At 38.5% G+C, this 15,114-nt stretch overlaps 2 protein-coding genes across 4 annotated transcripts in view; both read right to left on the minus strand.

The window, feature by feature from the left end:
* The window catches only part of LOC117222989 (tyrosine-protein kinase CSK), a 117,581-nt gene extending 108,440 nt beyond the window's left edge, over nucleotides 1–9,141 (minus strand). Inside the window, exon 1 of the mRNA XM_076520808.1 lies at nucleotides 9,137–9,141. The gene's annotated coding sequence lies outside the window, so the exon portion shown is untranslated. The remainder of the gene's footprint in view (nucleotides 1–9,136) is intronic.
* Ube3a (ubiquitin protein ligase E3A) lies at nucleotides 63–7,259 on the minus strand. 3 transcript variants are annotated; one of them, XM_033475075.2, is made up of 11 exons: nucleotides 6,618–7,259; nucleotides 5,705–5,835; nucleotides 5,452–5,632; nucleotides 4,266–4,634; nucleotides 3,677–4,179; nucleotides 3,304–3,603; nucleotides 2,989–3,189; nucleotides 2,633–2,910; nucleotides 2,343–2,559; nucleotides 2,023–2,258; nucleotides 63–1,952 (listed from the first exon to the last, which is right to left on the minus strand). In XM_033475075.2, exons 2-11 carry the CDS (start codon nucleotides 5,810–5,812, stop codon nucleotides 1,832–1,834), a joined length of 2,514 nt encoding a protein of 837 aa, XP_033330966.1. In that variant the 5' UTR covers nucleotides 5,813–5,835; nucleotides 6,618–7,259; the 3' UTR covers nucleotides 63–1,831. The 3 variants fall into 3 exon arrangements, with proteins under 3 accessions (XP_033330966.1, XP_033330963.1, XP_033330965.1); XM_033475072.2 differs by having other exon boundaries at nucleotides 5,705–5,840; XM_033475074.2 differs by lacking the exon at nucleotides 6,618–7,259 and adding an exon at nucleotides 6,172–6,347 and having other exon boundaries at nucleotides 5,705–5,840.
* Nucleotides 9,142–15,114: the final 5,973 nt, after the last annotated feature.

The following is a 15,114-nucleotide window of genomic DNA, read 5'->3' on the forward strand; positions in this document are numbered from 1 at the left end:
AAGTAGATGTTATAAAAGTTGGAAGAAGGAATTCCGGAAGATCGAGTTGATTCAGTTGCTCGTTTACTTGCTGATTATGAAAAAGACATTTATTTTCCAGATGCCACCTCTCGCTATAATCAGACTTTGGTACAAAAGCGAAACTGTTCTGTCTTTGCATATCATTCGTGTTTAACGAACAGGATACTCGGATCGCGCTTGGACCACCCTCGGTACGCATAATTACGCTAGTTTCCAAACGACACACGATTTAACACCGATTACAATTTTATCCTGTCGTAACGACGACGAGAACGGTCAGTTAATTTTCATTTCTGTGCGATCAGATGTGAAGAGGAAAGGAAAAAACGTTCACCAAATCATGACGTGAACATGTCGGACTGTCTATCACCGTTGTGTGTCACCTGACAACGAAGTACATACATACATACATACATGTACACAATTCTCGTGTGAATTTAGCATCGAATACAAATGTAACAATTGTAAAGTCTCTGGGAGCGAAACGAATTAGCCGTCCCATGGTAATCGGACAAAGTCGCCGCGCCGCTACATCAACTTCTATTCCATCGCTGTTCGCGAGATGCACTTTGATTTCAGTGCAAATAGAAAAACATCGTCGCTCGCGGACAGCGGTCTCGAGTTCCCACTCGGCGAAAATAAATTGCGCACTTAGTCTATTATATTCAATAGAACTTTATTGTCACGTGACTAACAATCAGACAGGCGAAAAACATGGAGCAGTTTGTAGGAAAAGCCGCTGCTCATAAACGTTTTATACAAATTGATGGTTCTTTTGTTCACCCGAGAGCTACAACCGCGCGATGTAAAGAGAAATCGGGGAAACAAAAGTAACATATAAATGTAAAATAATGGAACAGGAGGAAAACCCGCGGAGACGAGTAAGAAGGGGGCGGGGGAAGGAGCAAAGGAAGAGGGAGAGGAGAGGAAGGAGAGACAGGGATGGAGATTCTTCGTCGCCATTACAAAATCAATCTTTTGTACATACATGCGTTACAACGCCGAGCGTCGTACAAGGGGGTATTTCTCGGCTTGATTCGTAGCATCGTATCAGCTAGGATTCGCTAAATCTACAAATATATATTTCTACAAATTTCGACCGGACCGGTCTTCGGGTACACTTTCACTCATCACAGTCGCGCATCTCACTATTTAATCTTAAGCTGTGTGCACTGCGTTATTGTTGCTTTTCATTCGTTTTTGTTTGTTTTCATTTCTCTGTCCCGGGGAATAACATGGAGTAGAAGAGAGTCACAGCAGCTCTGAAGCCGATACGAAAAGAAACGGAACGGAAAAACCAACGTTATTCTCCACTGTAATTGTTCGTGTGATTTGAAGAGCAGCGAAAGCTTTACGGGTTTACGCTCAAAAGGACACCGCAGCCTGACTCGTCGAGGTGGTTGCGTTCGTCTGTGTCGGGGTCACTTACGTATACAACAGTGGTGCGAGGAAATTTCGTGGTGTATGTGTGTAACAGCGTTAGGAAAAATTTTCATTTGTGTGCCTCGTTCTCTTTTGTACAGCAATTCCAGTCGCCACTGCCGCGCGCGCACGCACGCGCGCGTGCACGCGAGGGAAAACACGTTTCTTGGAGGACAACAATCGTCGTTTTTGCGAGGTATAATCTCGGTATCAATGGGATCAACTGATATTTTGCATGTTAACATTTTCACGCGCTCGCACAAGGTTCGAATAAATACGTCCATTTGACGGGACTAAAAGGGACTCACGAACCCGATGTATCGAATGTTCGGCAGAAATTTTGAAAGACGAGGGGGGGGGGAGGGGAGATACCGATCTTTGTGCACGTTTACAACATGCCGAAACCTTTCGAATAGTTGATCGCTTTCATCAAACGATCCCGCAATTTTTCTATTGTGCTGTAGTCTGGCAACAGTAAGACGTTGAAGCATGTATGTGCTATTGGTAGTCTGAAAATCGAACCGAATTATTTGTAAAATAATATAACACACGTATGTTGCTGTCTATACTAAATCGTACCTATCGGTGTCAGGGCCGTGTCTGGCAATGACCATTTTAAGCCTGGACAAACCACCGACCGGTACTCTGTCGCTTCCGGTAGTGAACTGTAACAATCGTCGTTGACTTTCTGGCGTCAATGAGTGAGCAACACGCCAGAAATTGCGTATTGCTTCGCTGTCCACCGTGTAACCACCCTCGTATTCTGTCGCTGCTTCCAATTCCGCAAAATCGAAAATTTTACTACCGCAAACGAGCTGCAATACAATAAAATAGACCGATGGAATATTTCAGTTTGTACAAACGGGAATAAACGAGTGAGAAAAGTGTTGAATGAATACTTGTTCAATTTCTTCAGGTCTAAAAAGTAACGCGAGTGGACTCTCATCTGTGACCATTTGGAATCCACGCCTGAACGCTTTGAATTGACTTTCTACTGATTTATTAAGTAAGAAGTCCGCATAGAGATCTACAAATTCCTTCTTATTCTCTTGTGTAACAAAAAGCTCGTCACCATTTTCTTTGAGATCGTGGAAAGATATCGAGCCGAAAACATCCCTAAGATTCCATGATGTAATTAGTTTCTTAGAGAGAAATTGTTTTAATGTTTATCGATTTGATCAAAACTTACTTGTAAGCCACTCTGAAAGTCTGCATGAATGTCTCTGGCATGTCATCTCCAGTATATTCCATCAATTCCTTCAATGTCCTGTACAACGTAGGGCTCCAATCTTCTAAATCGGCAAAACTACCTTTCCTACCGAGCAACTTTCGATATACAACCATAGAGAAACGCACGTCGAGGATTACATTGTTGTATATCGCTAGGCCAAGAACAACGCCTATCAGCGTAAAGTGTGCACCACTTTCAAACGATGTTGGATTAAACCATGTCATTTGCGTGTCTTCCTACAACAATAAATAAAATATTTAGTTAAGTACGCTGGTTCGAAAATACATTTTTCCTTTTAATTTATCTCCAGCTACCTGGGTCGTGAACATGCCATAATCAGGATTAAAAATTTCTTCTACAATTAATTGAAAAAATTCTTTGGAAACACCGCCCTCATCGACTCCTTGTTCGCCCTCGAATTCAATGACTAACTGTTTCTTAAGATCTGAAGGATTTTCCATTGCTATCATTTCCAATTCTACTAATGCGTCATCAATAAGACGATCTCTTCTCACCTATATTCGCAAAAAATGTATTAATAAAACTATACATCCTGTACGGTGCAAATTATTATTGCCTTGCGTCTTAATAACGGATCAAGATCGATCTAATAAAAGATGTACGCAAACCTTTAGTTTTAAATATGGATTGGTAGGTTGACCGACCACTGACTGTAAAAAGCTCATCCGACGTTCACTGTACATTCTGATACGATTATCATAATACAAGCCTAACGTTTTAGTAGCTGGTGTGAGGATAAAAGCGTAATTCATAAAACTAAATTTCATCGGCTCCTCGCTTTTGTAGTATGCAAAGTCTTTGTCCATTTCTATAGCGTCACTAAGAGGCTCATTGTAAAAGTCTGTAAATGGTATAAATGGCTTCCGAGCATCTAGTGCTGTAATTCCAAGTTCTTTCGCTAGTGGATCCTTTAGAAAATGAAAATCCTTGTTGATATCAATAAAGTCAAATACATACCAATTTTTCTTTTCATATCGGTACCTGAGGAATTTGTGATGATCTCCCAGATTTATCAATACCAGCAGATTCTCCATCTTCGTCTAGATGTAATTCAGGTTCGTCCAGTTCACCCGCGAGCATACTCGCGTAGTACAAGATCTTCATAACTTTCGTAGGAGCTGTAATAGTGTCTGCATCTTGGACACAATAATCCCGCGTGAAAGATCCACCTATTACTTTTACAGTTATTAATTCCTGCAGAGCTTGTAAAATACTTGGTAGTCGTGATTTACAATGTTTAGCCCATACACGAGCTAGTTTAGCTTGTGCAACGATTGGGAAACAACTGAGAGCTTTACAGAGCATGTGAAGAGCGAGCTCCAAATATTCACAGTTTCCTAACATTGGGATTTCAAATACAATAAGGAATACGTTCAATAGACTGTCCATATTATCCCACGGCATAATGCGGAACACTCGTAAGTCTAATTCAATATTGTCTGCCAATGTGACGAGTGCATTGACCAAAGCAGACTCAAAGGCACCTGTAACAAAAAACAAGAGGTTGAATTCGTGTCTCTAGGAGAAGTTGCAATGGGAGGATTGTGTAACATAAAAAAAGAAACATTACCACCTGGCACGGACCAGAGAGCATTGAATGCTCTCCTAACAGACGGTAGATCAACACTTGTGTCATCATTGTTAGGAACTGTGGGCGATGGTTCACTGCTGTCTTCTTCTTTGTCTTCTCCCTGAATGGATCGAATTGCTTCCTTATCCATATCACCTGGTGGCCTAAGCAAACTATCCGATGCTCTGTCAAGAAGTGCTGCCAGTGGAGAATCATTTTTCACAGTCTTTTGAAAACTGAGACTCAGTGCCTTTGCACATGAAAACACTTCTCCCAGAGTACGAATTAACAGCGAATATGATCCCTCTGCTTTACATCTTTCTATTATGTCTAGGAGTTTTGCCTCTGTAAGATATGGATCCTGTTTTCCTGTTAATAATAAATTCATCTTATTCGATACCTAGTGCTTTTATGAACTATTTAATTGTAACTGTAAGTAATTATAAACAAAATTTACATTAGTCACGAATTATGAATCTACTTTAAATAAATAAAAAACAAGAAGTGAGAATAGTACGTAACATTTATTAACATGTATACAGCAACCACACAAGAATTTAATTAATATTTGCTATGCAACCTTTTACACAATAATTTCTTAGAAGATGGGACAAATTATTTAGTATCTTTAGTATGATGCGAGTATTTTTCTTTTTCCAAATATCTCAGGTACAAATTGAGTATCAACAATTTGGCAACACAACGAGAAGAATTTTTAAGTTGCCTGTTAGAGAGCATGTTTGTTTCACAAGCATGCTTCTTCCTTTCTTTCTGATTTCTTGATGATCTTTTTGAACTCTTCCACTTTTTCTTAGCTGTCTTAGCGGAACGATTGTAATTCGGAATACGAATTTTATATCTATTTAACATTTCCATTATTGTATTATTTGATACTGTGGGAATGCAACTAAAATTTGTTTGAGAGAATTTGCATACTGAACAAACTGATCTTGACTTGTTCTCAGAAATTAAATTTAATGTTTTACTTAAAGCAGCTTCTGTGGAACCTTCGGGCTTATTCATCGATGCTTTGTTAGATGAATTTTGAATAATTTGACATAATAGAGGCTGAGAAGCGATATCGAACTCATTTTTAACAATAATCTCTTTATCATCACCTACAGAGAACCCTATTGAGTTATTAATTAAAGAAGCAGGATTTCTCCTAGTATTTTTAATGCAATACCTTCGTCTGAGCACGTCGGATTAACACTTTTAACTGGCAAACTCTTAGCCAGTGATGCAGGACCTGGTTCTAACGTTGTACGAGCTACTTTGCTTGGTTGAGTGCCATCGCAGAGCCTTGCTTCTTGTGAAAATAATTGAATGGCCTGAGCAGCAGCTTGATTTGGAGTAAGATTTGTTACCTATTGAAAAGAATAAATTATATTGGTATTATATACTCGCCTAAGAAAAATAGACCAATTTGCAATGCATACTTTGCCACTTGATGCACAATTTTGATTGTCACAATCAGGATTGCCACATCCATCAGTCAATTGATAAAAATATCGTTCAATCAACTTCTTAGCAACTGCACGCTTCATGTCGCTGCAAGGGCTCTCTGCACCTACCCTAATCATATAACAACAACACAAAGTAACGATTATTTATTCATTATCAAAACATGTTAAAATTAACTGATCATTCTATCTATCTTTCCTAATATTTCACTTATAACAAAGCAAATCAAATATTGCAACTTTTGGTGTAGTTTATAAAGGATCAGGTTCTTAATATTTGCAGTTTCACGAATTATTAATAAAAGCGTTTCTCAACGGTGAAAATAAACTATTGTTAGAAACATCGCGTGTGAAGAAGAAAAACATCTACTAATATTAGTCACATGTTCTATATGCAACAATTGGAATTTCCAACATTCTGCAATGAAATCATAAGAACATACGTTTTTAACATTACAAACTAAAGATGAACAAACTAGTTGTCTGCTTTACTTCCTCAACATTGACAATAGACCAGACTCAACTGTTATTGTAAACAGACCAAATCAAAGTGATACACATATATCCAAGTTGCATCCCAATAATCGCAATTCATTCAATTAGGAACACATGGTGGTGACATGTTGGTCAGTGATTCGCGACGTTGCCAGTTCAAGTGGAAATGACAGAAAGAGATTGGGTTCTCGAGGTCGAGCAGCGGGACGAGTCGTTGCACCAAAACAAAGCGCGTTAAAAATAGCCGTGGTCTCGTGGATTCGTAACGATATTACGTTTCGCGAAAATCCAAACCAAAGAAGCACCCGGTCTATGAAGTGGACACGAAGCAAGGTATAGAGAAATAAGAGGAGATTCTAGATAGCGGTTGATCGGTAGACGTTCGAGATGTCACCTGGAAGCGTGATCTTCCCCAGGGTCCCCTTGGCCCTTGGAGCTCATAGACTGCGAATCCACGAAATTTTGCTTCTGTCGTCCGTCGTAACAGAAAATCTCGCCACAGCCGCTTCCTCCCAGCAGATCGGTGTTTCCTCGAGTTCGCACAGACACTACCACTAAATTTAGTCAGCGGTCTTGTTATCGGCGGCTTTAACCACGATACTTTAACTACGTTGTTACTACGTATTACGCACAACTCGGTGTACACTTCGAAATAGAATAGTAGAGCAGGACAGAGAGGATAGATGGAAAGTAACGAAGAGAGACAGAAAGAAAGACGGGGATAAGAGAGAGATAGACAGAGAGGAGAGAGACAGAAAATGAACCGCAGCTCGGCTTGTGTCCGATGTATATTTGTCGGTAACTCGAACCGAACGTCCTCGTCGAGGTTAGGTATACACTGTATGACGACTGCACGAGTTCAAATGTCGGTGATTCGCGTGGCTCGTTGATCCTGTTGATACACGAATTTGTCAAGTCAATGTCAGAACACCGTGAAAATAGGAAAAATGAATCGGTTCGAGGTCCCTTAGCTGCTGTCTACTATTCAACACGGACACAACCAGCTGCGAGTATCGAGACTCGATTAATCGAAAACCGTCGATGTTTTTCGACACGTCGACTGCTCTGCTCGATGTCGATCATTTGCATCGTGCGGGAAAAATGCGAATTTCAAAATTATACCGGCTCTCTAATTGCCTCCATTTTCTATAGATTTCACTAACGAACTTTGGATGAGACTTACTCGAGAACGGGAACATTCGTATGCCACAGATTTACTTTCGAGTTTTTTTCTGCTTCTTTTGGAATTATTCAAATGAAATCATTTATCCTGTTTAATCACTTTTCTTTCTTCTATAAACTATTACATAAAAAGCGGCATGAGTCACTTTACCGTAATGAAAAGTGGTAATTTTTTAATGTTTATACGAAATTATTTATACTGAGAAAAATATCAGTATCCTGAGATAACAAATAGAAGTAAATCTTCTCGAAAGTTAGCATCCATATTTTTAAACGTGTTAAAACGCAAACCCTTAAATATATCGACTTAAAAACAAAGTGACTTACGCCACTTTCAAAATAAACGGCTCATATATCCTTCTTGCTTGCAAGACTCACCGCATCCTTTTTTCTGAATACAATTGAATTAATCGACCTGTTCTATCACCTAATTACCATTGTATCCTAAAGGATCTTTATTCGTGAATAACGAAATAAATAAATATTTATATTTACTCTCCTTTCACGAATGTTAGCTGTTTTCTGTAGACTTACATAGTATTGTATTTTTGTTTTTCATATTCTCAGGTGAAAATGAATTTTTTCATTTAAGAAAAATTGGTATAAGCACGTGATAGTGTAGTTTAACAAAAAACCATGTCGACTCTTTAATCATTTCAACTTAGATCTTAGAAAATTTGCGTTATTACTGGGAAACTAGTTCTTAGATCGATTTTGTTTATCATTGACAAAGTTCCTTTTCCGGGAATATTGATTTTGCGCTAAAACCAGCGCACGTGTCGAGTAGAATGTCTTTCTCGACTCTACGACAGTAGATAAACGAGGATCGAAAAGTGGAGCGTAGTGGATATCGGCGAGTCATTCGATAATTTGTATCGATTACCTGCGAATATAAACAGGAAATATATAAACCAGGGGTGTCAAACTCGTGGCCCGAGATGAACATTTTTGATGTCAAGTATCATATATAAAAATTATATCTATATAAAATATATAAAATAATAATAATAAATTAATAAATAATATAAATAATTATTAATAATTAATTAATTAATAATAATAAATAAATATATAAAATATATAAAAATATATTATATTATATATAATATAACTTATATATATTTAACTATATATATAATGTACTAGTCAAAATAAAAATATAATATTTGTTTCTATGAACATTGATTTTTTTTTGCGGCTCACCTGAAATTAAGCATTGTTTATTTGGCCCAAGTTAGCTTTTGAGTTTGACACCCCTGATATAAACAGTGCTTTCGGGCTGAGAGGTACGAACTGGCGCGAACTGGAAACCATTAGTTTGTATTTAAAAGGGTGAAATTATCAATGCCCAGCGGCGCCATTTCCGAGCAGACGTGCGAATAAAGCCGCTCCCTCGGTCACACCTACGTACATATGCAAACTATGTTTCATTTCAATTCGTCCTAACTACGTTTCAGTTAATGGCAACTTGGAATGCGTACAATCCGTGGAAAATTTTCAGAATTGTTAGTTACTGTCTGTGTGAAAAAGATTATGAAGCAACGAACATCTTGACCACTGATGTCAATGTAGTGTAAACGTAGAAAAAGTAAATACAACAATATGTACCGAAAGATTCTAAAATAGGTACAGGAAATATTTCTGCGCATAATGTTAGAGCATATCAATAGTCAGCTAATTCGATTTTAATGAAATGTATATAATCATTTTCGATAAACCTGTGTGCATAACCTATATTTCAAGTTTGCAACATGTACTTGTATGTAGCTGTATAAATCTGTAGTAGCTGTACAATCTGTATGTATCTGTATAAAACGAATATAAAATAATAAAAATGTTAAATATTTTATAGTCATGTTTTTTAAAAATCGTTTTTGAATTAAATTTAGTTCTCGAAATATTTCTTATATACAATTTTCTACGATACTACGATTTGAATATTGCCGCGCTTCCCAATGTTTCCAATTCTTCTCACGCGGTATCTCGTTTCTTATTCAATGGTCTATAAACAGCGGATTGCGATGGAGATTCTGTCAGTAAATTAATGACAACACCGGCTCCAAATTGTGTCCAAGGTCTTTTAAATTAGAAACACGAACGTCAAAAGCTTCGAAGAAGTTCCATTCAAGGTTATGTCTGTATTTATACGTCATAATTTAGTGTAATCAATATATTCAACCCTTTGTTTTCTCATTGCACACTTTTATTAAAATGTACTTGATATTATGTTTCGTTATCGCTTGTAAACTTCAACTATCGAATTCTCCATTTTGTTATTGTATAACGGGTTGTCAACTATAGGGCGGGTATGTCGATGAGCGGGAAATTTACATGTTCAAAGCTACTTTGCATGTACACCAATTGCACGATTCTTATGATTAATATATTTAAATAATTTAAAGAAATTTGTAGTTTCTAACGGATAGAATAATTGTAGGGATACAATAATATTTGTTCTTTTTAATATATAATCAATCATAAAGTCAAATGTACCTGCTGAATTATTTATCGAATAAAAACTAGAATTGCCATTGAACAATGAATTAAAAAACTAAAAATTTAGCTGCGAAGCATTAACATTTAAGAGCCTATTAATTAATCACCAAATAGATAAAATATAAGTTTAAAGTAACTAAAATGGAAGGGTTTTTGAAATATTTTCCTGAAAATAATACACGTCGATAGTAAATTTTTCAATTGTGCGTGTAAAAGGAATCTAATAAACAAATGTTTGTGATAAGAACAAATTATGTGTAAATTAAAAAATTCTTAAGCTCCATATCTGAGGTAGAAACAAAAGTAAAATGAAGAAAAAAGACCTTTAATTATATTTTTCCGAACCTTTCAACAATAGTAAAGGAAATATTTTCTCGCATATACAGCTTGTTCCGCCTGTAATTGAAGATGTAGTATTAAAGCATCGTCATGAATATCTGAAATAAAAAGAAGTGTGCACTATAAGGAAGAAAATTTGCTTAATGATTTCACAAGGGGCCTTGTATCTGCATTTTAAATGGATTAGTTCTCCGGATTAAAATGCGCTAACTTTTATTACTTCATTATACAGGAGACGCGGCTTCTCTTCGTTCCAGGGAAACTTTTCTATTCTCTTTTCGTCAAAATTATCTTTCATAATTATTTTTTAGCACCGTTCATATTCAATACGCTTTCGTTCGCTCGATCGCCATGTGATTATAAGTTTACGCGAACTATTATGTATGCACATATGTATATGTACATAATGTACAGATAGATGGATTACAAATATACAAGGAAAACCGAGCGCAAGTTAGCCGATCAGTTACAAAGTTCTTAACTTGACAATGTAATTTAAAGTTTGAAAAGACCATTCTCGGGCGCGGAGAGATAGCTCGGACCATTTAGCTGAATGATCAAAAGTCGCTGATTAGACAGAAATTGGTACTCGAGCAAGCAGGGTGTCATCAGTAATTTGGTGCCAAGCCAACTACTCGAGATTTTTTTTCGATGATACGCCACTATATCCATCTGCGATCTGAAATATGTCAAAGGTTTGGAGAACGTTGTCTCTGAGATAGACACCGCGTAGAAACCGTGCAGCCAGCATTTCTTAATTCAACGCTCTTCGCTCCGAGAATTAAAGGAACCCTCACAAAACAAATGAAAAATTTCTATTTTTTTTTCAAGAGATCATCGATCCAACACCGCAGAAATGACCAGAAATATTTTGCGATCCGATGAACCGACTCGATCGAAATTTAGCCAAATAATTCATCGCCAAATTATTTTCAATTTTTCGCTCCGAGAATTTAAGGAACCCTCACAGAACAAATGAAAAATTTCTATTTTTTTTTCAAGAGATCATCGATCGAACAACACAGAAATGACCAGAAATATTTCGCGATCCGATGAACCGACTCGATCGAAATTTAGCAAAATAATTCATCGCCAAATTATTTTCAATTTTTCGATGACTTTGAAGAAAAACGTATCTCACAAATCTCAAATAATTCACGTTTCGCTTCGATTCTAAAATCCTAGGTAAGAAAGCAAGAAGAATCGCTGCTACATTTTCTTTACACTTTCTAAAAGCAAAGGAAATCTACCGTCGCGATTTTCTTGGCAACTTCTCAAAACAGATCTCCGATCAGTTTTCAATTTCTCGGCGGGATCGCGGACGCCGATTAATTGCAAAAATACTTACCGTTATCGCCAGCAGCGGCGGCCATTCGAAAGTTGAATACGATAATACCCAACGGAACGGAACGGATGCACTCGTCTGAGATCGCGAAAGGAAATCGTTAAACCCTCGCAAGGTCTCATTCAATTCACGAGACGCGATAGGCGGGGCGGGGGATGGGGTTGGAAGGGTGCGAGGAGACAGGCGGAAGAAAAAAACCGATCTATCCATCTCAGACTGAATCTAATCTGGTGGCATAGTGAGACAATTCTTGCCGTTATCGTCGACAAAGCAACTCGGACAGACCGAAGTAAATAGTGTGTCCCCTTTTCTCTTCGTCTCCCGGACGAAAAAGGCAGAACCGTTGCGGGCCGAAGACGGGCCGAGGGCGATAGAAATCGGGAAGCAGAAAGGTACACGGATTTACAGGACCAGGGGTCGCTTGATAGGGGATGAAACTTCCGTTTGGATGTGGCCGAGTTTCGATCAAGGCCAACTTTGCCATTCGTTTACCACCCACCGCCCTCCGCGCCCGCCTCCACGTTCCTCCTCGTTTCTCCTCGTTCCTCCTCGCTTCTCTTTGATTCACGCTCCTCTTTCACCCTACTTGCATTTTCATCTTTTATTCGCTCCCTCCCCGGTTTTTTCTGCCTCCGACACTTCACGTTTCTTTTCCTCATCACTCCAGGCTCTGGAGTCTATCGCCGTTCACTTTTGTTCGCACTCGAGCCCTTCGCTTCGGCGCCGGACACCGTTCGTTCGCCGTTCCTTCTCATTTACACTTTTCCGTTCTTGTGGAATCCGATGCGGCGCGACGATTTACACGGCGAAATAATTCGAATATTTCGGCCGAAGTTGGCCCGACGACTCCTTCTCCGATCTCCGTGATGCCGGCGCAACGAAACAAACGGGGGAATTAGTTCGCCGGAGATCTCTCCGTAACTGGGACGGAACACATTTCTTCCTTGGTTCGACGGTGTACAACATAGTGCGGTTTAAGATCGTGGGCTGAATGATTTAGGGGGGTCGAACTTTTTGCGACCGGTGCCACTATTTCTCCGAGTGCAGCGGCGCAGTTACTTCGCGCGATTGCATCGAGTTCCTTAAAAATCATTTTCACGCTCGAAGAGACGATCTTTCAGTGTTCCATCCGCCGAGAAACCTTGGGATCGGAAATCGAAATTCGAACACGAAGCATTCGTGGATACACACGCTCCGGGAATATTTAATCGATATTATGTAACCGGTGCAGCTTTTCCTATTTTTTTTAAATATTACACAGACATAGAGACACGTACGGATGCTTTTTACATATTTGTTCTGCGCGCGGATTTCGCGTACGTTGGTTCTCGTTAATGATCTGCCGCGCTTCGGATGGATCTTAAAATAATTAATTCGAAATTAATTAATGCCAAATATCCTAATAGGCATACGTAAGGAAGTATTAAATGCGTATGAAAACTAAATGTTTGTTCATTTGTAGAAATGCAGGGTATTAATTTGGGGAAGGATTCGATCGTTCTCGAGCATCGAGCAAAATCGCTGACATAATTTTCGTTTCTCGAACGATTAAAAAGCGATTCTAATGATTTCACGTGCTACTTAAGACGTTCATGTTTATATAATACATGGTACAATTTTGCTTTTAGTGGCGGCAGCTTTTCCGAATCGAAGATAAATAATTTAAGCGTCGTATCAAATTCTATCGAGTTTTCTATCGTAGACCGCGGATCTTTGTGCAAAATCAAAATTGTTCAAGTCAGTTTCGAGCTTCTACTGTTTTGTGTTCGATTTAGTAATTTTGTCAGAGATTGATTATATCACGATGGAGAATACGCAATTTTAGAAATTCGAAGTATCAAAAATTGAAGTGTGAGATTCAAATTTTTGTTCTCCCGAATTCCAAACATTTCAAGTTTTGTCCCTTAATTACATTTGTACAACTAAATGTTTGTTCATTTGTAGAAATGCAGAGTATTAATTTGGGGAAGGATTCGATCATTCTTGAGCATCGAGCAAAATCGCTGACATAATTTTCGTTTCTCGAACGATTAAAAAACGATTCTAACGATTTCACGTGTTACTTAAACTTTTGTATAATTCTAACGTAACGATGAACTACTGATACGCTATATTTGAAAAGATCATGTATCAGTTTAACACTTTCTTTAAATATTCTCAATTCTTTTATTCCTTTTGTTCGCTGTACATAGAATACAATACTATTTTTCTTTTTTAATATGCATGCAAATTTTTTCAAGAATCACATTCACAGTTTCTATCGAGAAAATTAAATAAACTTTCCATCGTGAACGACGCCGTACGTAACATTAGAATCGTAACGGCGGGCAATGGCTTACCCTAACCGTCCAATAAATGTGGATTCGAAATAAGCGCAAAAGACGAGTTGACACGTGTTTCCCCATCAACGAATTGATCCTTTTTGAACACATCGCGATTCCGCCGTTACCTTCGTCTTTATTTTCCGTTCCTTCGCAGTCCATATTGCAGGCTATTGTTCCTAAGAGCCTTTAATTGCGACGGTAATGATGTATCGGTATTTCGACGTTACGCGCCGTTGGACGTATCGACTTTCCTTTATATTAAACTTCGACCACCGCCGCGAACAGTCGGACATGGAAAGAGTTGGATAATTCAGCAGAGTCCCGCGAGACTCTTAAAATTAATTCGAGAATTACTATCGCCGACGTAACGAGCGAATTACGCGGATGGATAATTCACTCGAAAAAGGGAAATCTCTTATTCGTTTTTTCTTTTCTTTTTTTTCTTTTTTTGGCGAAAACGATCGATTCATTCTGCTGTAAAATTGCTAAATGTCCGTTCGTTATGCGTCCCCTTGCGGAATAAAAGTGTCCCCGAGTATGAAGGACGTATAATTGAACGTTTGGATTTAAATGGGACAGCATCTCTCCCGCGAAACAAATACCTCCCCTAAGGACGACACGTTATGTACACAGGATATTCGCATAGTTACGGAAGGTATAAGACCGAACGTAACCAAGTCATGGGCTATAAGAGCCATCATTTCAAACTTTAAAGCCGTTATCTCGAAACTACATTTTTAAGAGCTGTGTTGCATCGTAACTCGTCGAACGGGTGAATATTTTTGCTTTTATCGAAAGTTGTACGGTAGAATGACTCTCTCTCTCTCTCTCTCTCTCTCTCTCTCTCTCTCTCTCTCTCTCTCTCTCACGACTTAGACACCAACATTGGATCGGTTTAAAATCGTTGATAAATTAGTGGCGCCCTATATCTTCGAACGAAGATACTACGAAGATTTTCAGGGGTCAATTGGACACGCTCGGAATGAATCTGGGTAGCAAACAAACGTTGCGTAATCCCCTATCCACGTATCCTCCACGTATCACCGAAGTTGCGTAATCTTCTGAACCTTCGGGATGGAGATATCATTTGCAAGATAAAAACATCGCTTCTAGCGATCCAATACTATTGTATTAGGTTTACCGGAAAGTTCTGTCCATGAGACTGCCTATCAAGTCCATGTCGATCTCTTCTGCTGCCAGTCTGT

The sequence above is a fragment of the Megalopta genalis genome, chromosome 4, assembly GCF_051020955.1.
Source record: "Megalopta genalis isolate 19385.01 chromosome 4, iyMegGena1_principal, whole genome shotgun sequence".
NCBI lineage: Eukaryota > Metazoa > Arthropoda > Insecta > Hymenoptera > Halictidae > Megalopta > Megalopta genalis.